General features: G+C 45.3%; 2 protein-coding genes across 2 annotated transcripts in view; both read left to right on the forward strand.

Annotated features, from left to right (window-relative positions):
• LOC129380631 (chymotrypsinogen A-like) overlaps positions 1 to 1,927 on the forward strand; it is a 65,106-nt gene extending 63,179 nt beyond the window's left edge. Inside the window, exon 8 of the mRNA XM_055062231.2 lies at positions 967 to 1,927. Coding sequence (XP_054918206.1) covers positions 967 to 1,176 — 210 coding nt within the window. The 3' untranslated portion in view covers positions 1,177 to 1,927. The remainder of the gene's footprint in view (positions 1 to 966) is intronic.
• A 6,506-nt stretch (positions 1,928 to 8,433) lies between these two features.
• LOC129388255 (chymotrypsinogen A-like) overlaps positions 8,434 to 13,012 on the forward strand; it is a 29,700-nt gene continuing 25,121 nt past the window's right edge. The window contains exons 1-2 of the mRNA XM_055078396.1: positions 8,434 to 8,627; positions 10,914 to 10,941. Coding sequence (XP_054934371.1) covers positions 8,523 to 8,627; positions 10,914 to 10,941 — 133 coding nt within the window. The 5' untranslated portion in view covers positions 8,434 to 8,522. The remainder of the gene's footprint in view (positions 8,628 to 10,913; positions 10,942 to 13,012) is intronic.

Raw genomic sequence — 13,012 nt, forward strand, 5'->3', positions numbered from 1 at the left:
TGACGAAGGATCTTTACCTTGCTTCAAAACGGGGACCACGATCGCTTCTTTCCGTGTAGGTGGAAGATATCCAGCAGCCCAAATAGTGTTAACAATTGCAAGTAGTGACAGTTGTGTGTCACTGTGTACGTTCTTAATCATGTCGTACATTATTCTATCAGGTCCCGGTGCAGAGCTGTTGCATACGGTCAAAACAGCTCTCAGCTCGGCAATGCAGTAGCTTAGGGCTTGTGGGGCCACGCATGGAGAGCTCAACTTAATGCATAAAGCTTGTAGGTTGAATATGTTAATAAGTGAGGCACTATATCAGTGCCCGAAGAAGAGAAGCCGAGAATATGCACAGTGGGCACCGCGGTGTCGAAGCACAAACGGATAGTGCGTGAACGATCCGTAAAATCACGTAATTGAATTTTTCATTTTGATAGGATGCGAAGGCGGCGATTCTCTTCTCCCCCTCCAGGCGCCTTGCTCCAGTGGCGATCGCTACCGTCACAGCGAAAGACAACCGCGCCGATTAGGGTTCCGCGTAAAAATTTCAGTTTCAGCGATAGATGCGAGAGAAATGCGTTAGCATTACCTCGTACCTCTTTGAGGCCCCGGATACATGATTTAAGCCGCGTTCGCCACATTGCGAAATAATGTTCATAAGCGACGATGGTCCAGATGAGACCTTAGTCAGTTGTTATATATATATATATATATATATATATATATATATATATATATATATATATATATGCATGCACCTGCCACTGCCACCTCCCCGAAGTCTCTCACACACACACGCACACGCACGCACACGCACGCACACACACATACACAAGCACTTTTTTCCACTATCACACTCCTAATGCCAAGACATTAAAAAAAAAGAAGTACTCATAGGACCTTAAGTGATTTCACGCATTTCGGATGTGCTTCTCAGTCTGATGACCTTCTGCATTTTTTTCTTCTTTGCTCCGATAGGGGGATTCAGGCGGACCGTTAACGCTCACGAACGACGATGGAAGAACACTGCAAGTCGGAGTTGTTTCGACTAGTTTGGGGTGCCCATCCAACATAGCGGGATTGTACGCGAGTGTTTTCAGCCACATCAAGTGGATTCAAAGAGCCCTGAACCGCCCCAGAAAGTGGAGAAAGCTCGTGTATACCCGGAACGAAGTGAACCTCGACTAGGCAAAATGTGGATCTTCCATTGTAACATTTTTGAAAAGTCTACTTGGAATTGTCGGCTAATTGGGCAGTTATGTGTATAAGAACAGCGCTAAGACGCCGATAATATAACCCCGTTCACCCTCCCTACTCCTTGAAAAAAAAAAAAAAAAGAGGCGATGCTGAAGCCCAGTTTATTAAAAAAGCTGTTTATTCCACGCAATACAAGAGCTCGCGGCGCCAAGTGGTGTAGTTTTTTACTGTTCTAATTTAGGAAACGGCAGCAGACCCGCTAGGAGGCTGCATTGGAGAGCTATGGGCGATCTCGGAGTGGATGGAGTTCAACAACGATAATTGAAATATCAAGCTTCACAAAGTGGTTGCTTGGGCGAGTTGTAATATTTCAGTCATGACGTCGATCTGCGCGCTTCGTAAAACAAGTGACAAGAAACAAAAGAGGTAACCCGGATGCAGCGCTGTCGTCCAGCAAATTTTTTTATTAGACAACCGTAGGCTTATATGCGGGCAAATGAGAACAGGAAACAAAGGACAAAAAAACCAACAAGGCTTTTAAAATGTGACACGCGCTAAGAAACACGCGGGGGATGGAATTCACGAATCATGACGTCACTGGGACAGGGTGCTAACGCTCGCCCAGGTACACCTTGCCTGATACGGAAGTTAGCGCGTTCAAACGTTTCCAAACAAGGTGCACTGCGTCGTTCACGTGGTATATCGTCGCTTGCGCCGCATCTGTCGCTGCCTTGTCCCCGGCGTTCATGCCAGGGTTCAGGCAGTTCTTCGAGTACTGATGTTTGGCGCTACGCTAAAGCGTGCATTGAGCTACGAATAGAATATCTGCAGTGCAGTTGACCTGGAAAAGGTAAATGCTCCGTATGGTCAATATAAATAAATAAATCAATTATTAAATTATATATATATATATCGGTGCATCCACTTTAATGCTGCGTTTTAGCAGCCAGACGCACTGAGAATATATCGCTTTTCTTTAGAGACCTATAATCCGGCCCACACAAGCCAAGCGCTTGGTGCCGAGGCACCACAGCGGTTACGACGGCGGCCGTATACAATTGCTATTGCAGTAACAGAGTGAAAGAGTAAAGGACGCGGACAGCGCCACTAAGCGGCCAAAGCAAAGCTGCAGTAGAACAGCAGCCGCCACCCTCTCCCGTTGCACACGTCATGTCTTGGCATCGCTATTAGCTCTGCAGGCTTTCAAAGGTTAACTTGTGTGACTTCTAAACGTTTAGTTGTGTGCAACTAAACAACGTTTTCTGTATCGCGGATAAAATTTTCCCGAAACGCATCTGGCTCTCATAATTGTTGTGAACCTTCTGTAAATGAATAAGGAAAAATTCGGCATAACCTACCTCTGGATCACTGTCGACGGCAATGCGTTAGCGTTGGATCAATACAGCCGCACAGCGGTATTGCCACCGTCGAAACGAGCTATGTATGAGGCGTGTACTGCAACGGTACTCTTCTTGCTTGCTTTCCCTCAAACACTCGGCGCCATCTAGCGCCGCCGCCGCGAATCCTGCGCGTGAGGTCCGATATGCATTGCGCACTGGCGCGTGCGAACGCGGAGTAACGGCTCATGCGACAATCGGGCACGTCTCTCGCGCTTCTTTCTGGACAGGCTGCTCCATCTAGCGGCGCTGGCGAGAAGTGCCCGCGTGGCGCAGTGCTGTCTGCCACCGCTGAGAATAGAGAGCTTTAGATTAGGGACCGCGAAGGTTTGGGGCCCCAAAGAAGCAGCGTCGAAGCCGCTGCGCATGCGCGAGGCATAAATTGCGTTTGGGCATTGCGTCGTGCACGCTATTTCGATGATTTAGCGGGAGCCCTCAAAGGCTGCCGCAAAAGGTCTTCATCAACAAACATGATGGCTGCCATCGAAGCGATGGCTCTAACCAAGCACCAAACTTGGTTCGATTCGTGGTAACGTGTGAAGTTCGCAAGCTAGGTGAAGTGACTGCGATTGTCGCTTTCCCTTAACTAGCACGTGTTACGAAAATTGATTCATTAGACGTCGCTGACTCCGGATTCGATTGACGATTTCATCACGTCTTAACTTGGCTTGTGCAGGCACGTAAATTTGGTTACTAAAATCTAAGCGCAACTAATTGCTTGCTGCTAATAACTTCTAAATCACAATTGGGCGCGGAAACACGAAAGTCAATATTACTCTCCTGTTTTTTTTTTTGTTGAAATGAAACGTAGTCACTTTATAATAGTGACGGCGGCTTCTTTTCTCATAGCGGAAACAACAATGTAAAATATATGTAGCCAAATGAAATCACTTCATCCGGTCAGAAATCCACAGCAGAGTCCTATACGCCCATGAACATAACAGTATAAAAGTCAAATGCAAATAGAACCACAGTGAGTTCGTAAACAAAGTCACAAACACACATTAACGGCCGTGATGTAGACTTCAATGAACATATAAGCAGATGATGAATTACACAGTGTTAAAATATTTCACGCATAGAAAAGAAAGTATAATAAACATAATACAGTGTATACTATATTAATATTTTTAATAGCCTTTCTATGACTCCATAGTAGCGCTGCAAGCGCATCACGCTATCCACAAACGCGAAGCCCTATATAAAACCCTTCACTCCTGCGTACACCAACGCCGACACCCGCGAAGCTCTTTGGGAATCCAAACTTCGGTATCCCCTATTCGAAAACTCCAATGATTCCTTCGCTTGCAGCGCAGTCACGCATACTCAGTGACCCAAGTTGGGGACGCGTTCATCGAAGAGCGGCACATAGCCAGTGCATTCATGGCGCAGTTCGCTAGAGCGTGTGCGTCAAAGGCGTTCATTGAAAAGTGGCACATGCCCAGTGCATTTGTGGCGCCACCTTCTAACGCTTAGGGTTGCCGTCCTTGAGAAACGCTTGTGGCGTGGGCTGGGTTCCGATCAGTATCGAATACATTTAAGCGATATTTTTTTTTCCTCATCGAGGAGCGGCACATTGCCAGTGGCACATACCTAGTCGCCCAAGATGGCGTCAGATACGTTTATTGACGAGTGACATACCCATACTGGCACACACCAAGTGACCCAGGTTGGCATGCAATACTTCCAATGGCGACCAGAACATACCGAGCCGCACATACCCAGTACTGCATGTCGACGTCACAGAGTTTCTTCAAACAGCAGTACCTACGCAGACCGGCGTCTACAGTGACCCATGACGGCACGAAATAGGTTCTTGTAAAAGCGGCACGTATGTTCACATTGCCACCTACTCAGTGACCGAGGTTGGTCAGACAGTTGGTTTCTAGTCTTATTACTTCAGCACCGCAACCCGATGCGGTACCCGTTTGACCACCGACTACCCAGTGAGCCAGTTAGGCGGGAAAGCGGCTAGATACATAAACAGAAACAAAGATACACAGGTAACCACCCCCAAAAGTGCGTGAAGTATCCAAAAAATGGTAACGCATTAAAATGGTATAAAGATTAAAAGTTACGGTCTATACGGTAAACTCGGGAACAATCTTACCCTGAGTAATCTTTGCTGGCTGGCTAGCTGAGGATTTAATCTCCGTGGCAGTGTTTCAGAGTATGAAAAGCGTGAAAACAAAAAGAAAACCAAAAGGCCCAGGATGAGTGCTTTCTGTACTTTGACAGAGAGCCCTTATTTATGACGATGAGCCAAATGAGAACAAGGGAATGGGAGGAGCCAACGTATCGACAAAGTGGACTTTTTTTTTTTCAAGGCGACATATGCTTTCCTCGGCACAGTATATACAGGTAGGGTTCTTTTAAAGGGGAGAGAGAGGCTAAGGCGGGTGGGTGAGGCAACGAGTCAGGGTGTCTTAGCGGCGAGGGTGTTGAATTGAAAAGAAAGGCGGGCTGTTCAATGTCAGGGAAAGAATGTGAGGTAGCGCCGTGCGTCAGCCGGTTGACGTGTCACCAGCTGACACATGACCAGTGATAAGTCATCGTGTGACCACTTGAAAACCAGTGCTGCTGGTAAATAGCCCCAACCAGCCAACAGATAATTTGCCTGCTAAATCCCCGCAACACGACCTCACCCTTACCCGCGATGTGGCATCTCCGTGGCTGGACGCGATAAACCGAAAATAAACCCTGCTTTGATAAAATTGCACGTGCCCAGGCTACGCACGCAACATCCCCGAAGGAGGATCCGTCATCACAACCCGGTATACGAGGCAGTGGCCGCTTTCTTGGAGAGGAGCGACAATTACTTCTTTCCCGAATGCAGGCAAACCTCACAACATAGACTGCCTCAGGCCCACGTCACATAGGTCGTCCGCAGGCAAGCTTACGTGTCTGCCTCGTCCTCCACTGTCTGCGTGAACTCCTCTATCACGCCGAGCACCGCCCACACACACACATGTCGCTTATCCCCAAACAATATTTAAGTGAAGCTTGCTTTTCCTTGCCGAGTATAGAACAACTTGGGCATTTGCGTATGTGCCGCTGTACACATGCGGCGTTAGATATCGGGCTCCACTAGGAAGCCTGTTCTACGGTGGTGACAGCCTTTGTAAGGGTACTTGTCGTCGCCAGCTAAATGGGTGCGTTAAACTTCCCGACATATTATGAAATGTGGGACACAATATGACGAAAGACGAGCCGATAGACCACGTTTCCCACGACCTTTTGTGACGTGAAACCAATTAACTTTCTTTCAATAAACTTTGGCCTCAGCAGACGGAGACATGTAGCGTGTCTGAGACGCGACACGTCTACGTTTTAGTTAAACAGATAGAAAGCACAGTCATTCAGTCATTGTTACAGCACACCTCGAAATACACCTTTTACATATTACCTACAAGTGAAGGCAACAACGATGCTTAATTCAGTTCGCAATCTTGACGTGGGATAATACCAAGAAGCTAGGTTTAAAAGAAATTGTGAGAGTGGAGATAACGTCTCAAAAGTGAAGTCAGACGGCAGCCATCTTACCACAGGTACACACACACACACAAAAAAAAAACGTTAAGGAATAGCGGGGATTACAGGAAACGCGTTCTTCCCACGCCGTGCTATTTAGAGTGGTTAATTTTCCCGTATAGATATCGTTTGACGTGTTTATTTCTCTCAGTGGTTTGAGAAGTAAGTGTAAACGCCTTGTCAAATATTACGGTCCATAATCACATCAATGCTCAGCCAAAGTTAACATTTTAGCAAGAAACCATGTGTTTTTATTTTACAATTAGGCTAACATTTACTGCAGGTGAGCAAGCCGAAAAAGGCTGTGAACGCATTTCAGCGGTCGCGGCTCTTTTTCAGCGTAGAAGTATAGGCAAACTCTAGCTTCACCTGTGTTGGCAAGACACTGCCACGGCTGCCACTCCACCAATATTTTTAACACCTCTTTGAATAATACCACCACGAGCACGCCACCGAGCTTTATAACTTGTTGCTTTATACTTGTCGCACGACATCCAATAAAAAAAAGATATGTTTGATGTGTTAAAATAAAAAGAAAAGGCAACCATATATACTAAAGATGCATGCAGGTTTCAGGTGCGCATTGGTATAAAACCATATTAAAGAAATTTAACAGATCGCGTGCCAATACGGGTATATCAGAGCATGACAAGAAAAAACAGCAGGAATGCGCAGTGACTTGTAGCCATTTTGGGCACCAAGATGGCTGCTCACCAAATAAGGAGGTAAACAGCGGTCAAACGTTTGGCGTTGTCATCGCCCTAAGACAGCGCATGCATGTAGGCTCCCTAGGCCCTTTAGACAACTTGAGACAATGGGCATGTGCGCGCGGAGGGACAACTTGGGACACTCTTCATGTGCAATTCCGTATGTGGCACTGAATATGTTGACTGCCTCGGCCAGTGCCATAGAATCAATATCTGACAGAACTAGAGAATCAGTGCGCGCGAACAGACAAGCATAGCGAGAGGAAGAAGCGTGCGTAATCGGCCCCGAAAAAATGGAACAAGAGTCGGCTACAGGGAATCGAACAAATTGTCACCAGGAACAGCCGAGTGCGAAACGAGGAATTAGGTGAAAAAAAATAGAGACCAGTGCATCGCGTTGAGCAAGGAGCGTTCAGCTACGTAGGGTTGAAGGAGACAGTGAGGTAAGAACGGTTCAGTATACAATTAAGGAACGCTTATCACCGATTCGCATATGTTCCTGGGATTCACCATTTTTCCCTCTTGAACTGAAAGCGAACACCGAGGACGATCAGAGTATACGGCACTGCACCAGGTGATAGACGCCATCGGCATGACAAAAGCACTACATATGTGCAGCTGACTGCTTCCTTTTATGAAGTTCAAACGAATCGGGCAGAAAAGGGGCATATATTGGAAATAGAAGCTGCGAAAGAGACCTTGGCCTAAAGGGGGGTTAAAGAACAAAGCTATGAGGTACAGGAGACAATGACTCTCGGATAAAACATACAAATTTCTAGTGTTCTTACGAATTAAGCTTGCCTGAGCCACTTAATTCTAAACAATCTCTGGACCTTTTTAGTTTTCTCGATGTTCCAATATATACGTAGGCGTTCGTGGAATTCATGAAAGAAGCGTTGATGTAGAGGACGTCCAGCGGGCGGCGCATATCTAGATGAGACAGAAATATGTCTTCGCGAAAATCGTCCCTGTAAAGAAAAAAAAAGGAGAAATACAAACCTACGAACCAAGTGCTGCGGTGGTTTTCTCTTGCTTTTATTTACAGTTACCTTTGGAAGAGTCACCGACGTTCGCAAGAAAACTCATTCACAACTAGCACTTTTTACATTCATATGTCTTGCAGACTGTAAGCATCCTACGGGGTGCTGCTAAACTTCTCACCGTGAACCATTGAGAGACGCGCATAGAAATGCACACGGCTCTTACCACAGAGGGTATTATCCCTCGTCCTCCATTCAAGGCACTTACAGAGTGTCACGCAACAAAAGCCTGCCGACTAAAAGCGCAATCATTTTGTAGCATGAGTAAATTAAAAAAAAAGGAGGTTATACGGTTGCAGAGCCGCTCCACTTAAACGTGACGTGCGACTTGATGTTTGACAGCCAGAACCCATATAGGGCACTTAAGGTTCGTCGCTTCAGACAAACGTCAACGTGACTGCACGGAAAGCTTTAGAAATGAACGTCTGCAGACGAAGAAGATTCGAGTGGCAAGCTCTTTGCACGAAGCTTTCAAGCTTCATACATTAATGAAAGATGGTTAGTTTTTCTCTTCGCGTTGGTACATTTTGTTTCTTCAACTCGCCTGTTGGTTACCGTGGCGACCGATAAGAAGCAGTGAAAGTGCTACGTCATACTGATGCGTCGTTCTCTTGGGACGCATCTCGATTTCGTGACCTCCGCAAGAGAGAAACACGGAAGGCATGGCTGCTTCGGCAGGTGACGACTACGTACTAAGGCCTACGGTGGTTCAGCTGAAAACTGTTGCTCTCGTAATCCTTGCCCTGGCGTTTCCGGTAGCTGCTTGCGTAAGTAGTTTTACTCGTACGCGCTGGGCTCGAAATGGAGTACCCATAACACCGATTGTACAAGCTATGGCGGCCAATCGGCCATGTTGTCTGGCACGCGATCATTGAGTTGTTCTGGAATGTCCAGAACTGTGCATTAGTTCAGCGAAACGTTGTGTTTATGTAATCGTATCATTTGCGAAATTGCCGGTATGTTATTTTTGCTGCGCAGAAAAGCATTCTTCTTAAAAATGCTTAAATATTATTAAGCGCGCTGCGATTGAAGCGTTTGTGTGAAACCTAAATGATGAAGAAAATGGAAACGCGTAGTACAATAATAGAATTGAAATCAGCGCTGTGTGCAGATTATGATCGATTTAACGTTGTCGACTAATGCTTGCACCCGAGATTAGAGCACTATATAGCAGAAATATTGTTACTTTATTAATAAAAGGACATTTTCCCTACCGGTATGATTAATACAACTGTACCTGTTTTAGTTAAAGGGGGCAATCAAGTTAATATAGCCGACTATCAATCCCTCTATTTCTTTGCCTGCATTTCCGCAGAAATTCAAAAGTGGTATTATAAAGAATTTATTGCTTATGAAGGCATATTTTTGAACCGAATGTCACTTTGAATTTACCAGATTGAGGTGCAGAGAATCAGCCGAACTACTACCCAAATAGCTCCTTCTAGAAAAGTAAACGCCAAGAACATCACTCGTATTCTTACACATTTTAAATTAGTCAGATCTATTAACCGTGTAATATTTTCTTTCCTTAGCCTACAAATGCGATGTTCATCTTGTTCCTATTTCGTTTAAGATCCATTAGCTATCAAAGACAACCTGATTTTGTTAAATACTACATATACAAAATGCGAGTAACCCAAGACGGTGTTCCACAGGACATAATATTACAGTTATAAATGAGATTACAGGCACGCTATAGAGATCAGAAGTACGACCAAATAAATGATATTTCTTGTACGAGTATTTTTGTCAGTGCGTCTATTCAGAAGACAAGTGTGTTAGTGGTCATATCGTAGTCTAAAGCCTCATAGTTACGTTTCTAGGCGGCTGATACAAGCTATAAAAATTAAAAGGAAAAATAGGAAAAGAAGCTTTGTGAACTCTTGGTAGCACTTAGAGTATGTCTTTGCCGAGATCTCGAAAGCACTTCTTTTCAGAGTTGTAGAAGAATCTGGTGCACAACGTGTCATACTGCAGATCTAACGTCGCAGAAATTCCCTTCAATTTCCCAGCAGTTAGAGACGCATTTAACCATATTACGTCAATGACAACGCCGAAAGCTGGTTTCCCCGACATGCCATAAGCAGCAATTTTCTTTTCCCATTTGTTGGACCGTGCACGATGACATTCCTTGATGACGGTACTAAAATCTGTAATGATTTCCCACTCATATTTAAAAACTACCTCCCCGAAATTGAAAAACTTCCAAGCCGGCTGTATTTTCTTCAGTCATAAAAACGTTACTGGATGATATGCTGCGAATGCTTGAATATATATTTGTTGCTTCACTTTAACGATGTGGATAAGTATGCGCTTGTGTAGGGACTTCAGAAAAGAACTTTTCACGATAATTACTTTGTGGGAAGAGGTGCAAATAAGGAAGCAAAAACGCGTGACCTGTAACTGCGTCATTGCTTCTTGTTGCAGTCGCTGGAAATTGCGTGCTGTAAAGCACACTATTCACGACCGTGCGCTATATTCGTATTATATAGCCACGGTGCGTTAACTGGCGGTTTGTTTTTATTTAAACGACAAACGAGGAGAAATGTTCTTTCGCGAAAGGGTGCCCTATATATTTTTTCAATGAACTTAAAGATGTAGGCAACTATATCGTTGTCGGCTTGTCTGCAAGGTTATTCAATGTTGAAGGATGGTAACATGGCCTAAAGTGACTTGCTGTTGGCGCATACGCGACATAAATAAAAAACCACAGAAAGCAAACACAGCACAAGGGAAAAAGAGGGCGGACGCAAACCTAGTGCTACCCTCTTCTGCTTATTATATATACATGTGTAATTTGCGCATGCGCAGAGGCGTTCATGAGAAAGAAAAAGGAAGAAAGTTTGACTATACAGAGTACGACTCGAAGAGTGACTATTTTCGAATATGAAAAAAAGAAGGCAACAGAAAGCTTCACTCTAAATGTGCAGCTCAAGCGCTACGAATAAATTTGCTACTACTGATTGTTTTCTATCCTTGGAAGCTGCTGTTCGCGGTGAAGCTAACATACACTGTTCTCGCATCAAATGTGACCCTTATTTTTCTTTCCACAGAGAATAGACGCTGAAATTAACCCGTCCGGTGAGTGAAATCTTGATTTCCTAAGCGCCAAGTTTGCAATACCATTTGAAACTTGAGGTATGGCACAACGAAGAGCATGGTCGAGTCGAGAAATTAAAACTTTTGTGCCCCTGTTTCAGTGGAGGTGGTGAAAAAAAATGGTGACAGTATCACCTCAAGGTCGAAGCAATCACATCGACAGCAAGGCGTAGAGCTGCACTGGACAACTTCGGATGGTGCTCCAAGAAAACCTGTGCTCGACACGTCGTCACAAGGCGGTCCACAACTAGGCAGCTTTCGTGCTGTCTCATGACTGTCTCAGAAGTCTGGCGTGATGAAGAACGTCGCCAGGGTGGCTGGGGAGGGGGCATCGCGGGAATCACAGCTCGAGCGTGCACTGAATGAGACGGACGCAAGAGCCTCTGCGTTGGTCAGCAGAGCCAGTCAACTATAAAACAATGTTATCGCGACGTTTACTGCCTTTCGGCTCAGACCAATGCGCACACGCGCAGAAGCTCAGGTGGAACGCTCAGATGTCCGCGCGCAGAACGCTCACGCCAGCAGTGGAAGGCATAAGGCTGTCTTTCGGGGGCGGGGGGGGGGGGGGGAGGCGGCAGGCGTAGTATTCTGTGCCAACGTAGTGGACATGCATACATGTACGCTAGGTGGACACTTGCATGCTGTGCATGCTGTGGACACTCTGGCTCCGATTGAGCAGAGTGGAGCGTCGACGGTGTGTCAACTTCACTTCGTCGCATTTGCAGCCAAACGCACTTCGGATTCACTGGAGATACCAGGGAGTTCTAGGCTTCGATGACGCAAGTACTGGGGCCCCCTTGCGCATGCGCCGTCGACAGCGGGTCAGCATGACGGCTGCGACGGTGGGGCTGCCGGTGGGAATGCGCTCCGGGAACTTGTGTAATTGCTTTCACAATAATAAATTTGTCATAACTTTCATAATTTTTCATAACATAAAGGAACACGCCTTACAGATTCGCCGACTTGATGTGAGGTTATCGAAACGAAATAGCTTTTGCCGCTTTCACGGCCTTCTAGCTTTCGGTGTTTGTCATGGGATGCTCTACGCATACTTGGCAAGTGGATTCATGCGTTTTCTTTTCTGTGCGCCACTGTTCTGTTGATCGCATCAGCTTGTGGCTGAACAAATTATTTGACGTCGAGTATGGTTTCTTTCAAACGCCTAACGGAATTCGGTGCCAGTGTAGTTCATTCGGGAACATTGGACGCATTTCGGGCACACGGCTCTTGATTAACATATTTGCGAGAAACCAACCAAACGGAAGCATTGCTCTTTTTCCCTCTTTCGAAAAAATAAGGACAAGAAAAAAGCATTCACTGTTTTTTACTCATGAAGAAATCGCGCTATTGAAGTATATACTTCCTGCAAGAAAAATATTCAGGTACCGCTTGTTCCGTTAATTATTGTATGGAGAACAGAGCCGAACACTGCCACATTTGTACATGTAGTCGAGATAGAGCTAAATATAGGCCAATTTGCTATGTGAGTGCAGTCACCATCGATAGTGATCGTGTGATTGGTTGAACTGCATTTTTTGGGTTGTCCACATAACTGTTACATCTTCGATACAGTGCTCAATACATTCGTATAGAATTTCGTGAACCTATATCTGAAGTATTACAATTGTGAACTTTATGAGAAGTTCAGGTATCTCCAGGTGCTTTTGGATACCTTGGTGCTACGGATGTCTTTGAAATTCATCGCAGGTTTCTTTCGTCCAACGTACTTGCTTGGGTGCGTACTCCTATAAAGTTGTGGAAGTGTGCAAAAAGAAAATATTTCTTCCTCTGAGGATTCATACAACAAATAGCGACTGGTACGAATACAGGTTAATTACGCTAAGGGTTGGACAATATCAAAACGATGTTAAAGAACCGTTGATAGTTATAAATGAACCACGCGAAATGCCGATCCCACACGCTGGAGAAATCGGTTTAAGTGAAGCTATCACTGGTGTTTGCAAAGGCTGTGCTCTTGGTTAGCGAACATCTAAAATTATGCAGCGCAAGAACTATTTGGACACATCTGAACCGGGAACCATCTCGCAAAACA

The sequence above is a fragment of the Dermacentor andersoni genome, chromosome 10, assembly GCF_023375885.2.
Source record: "Dermacentor andersoni chromosome 10, qqDerAnde1_hic_scaffold, whole genome shotgun sequence".
NCBI classification, from domain to species: domain Eukaryota; kingdom Metazoa; phylum Arthropoda; class Arachnida; order Ixodida; family Ixodidae; genus Dermacentor; species Dermacentor andersoni.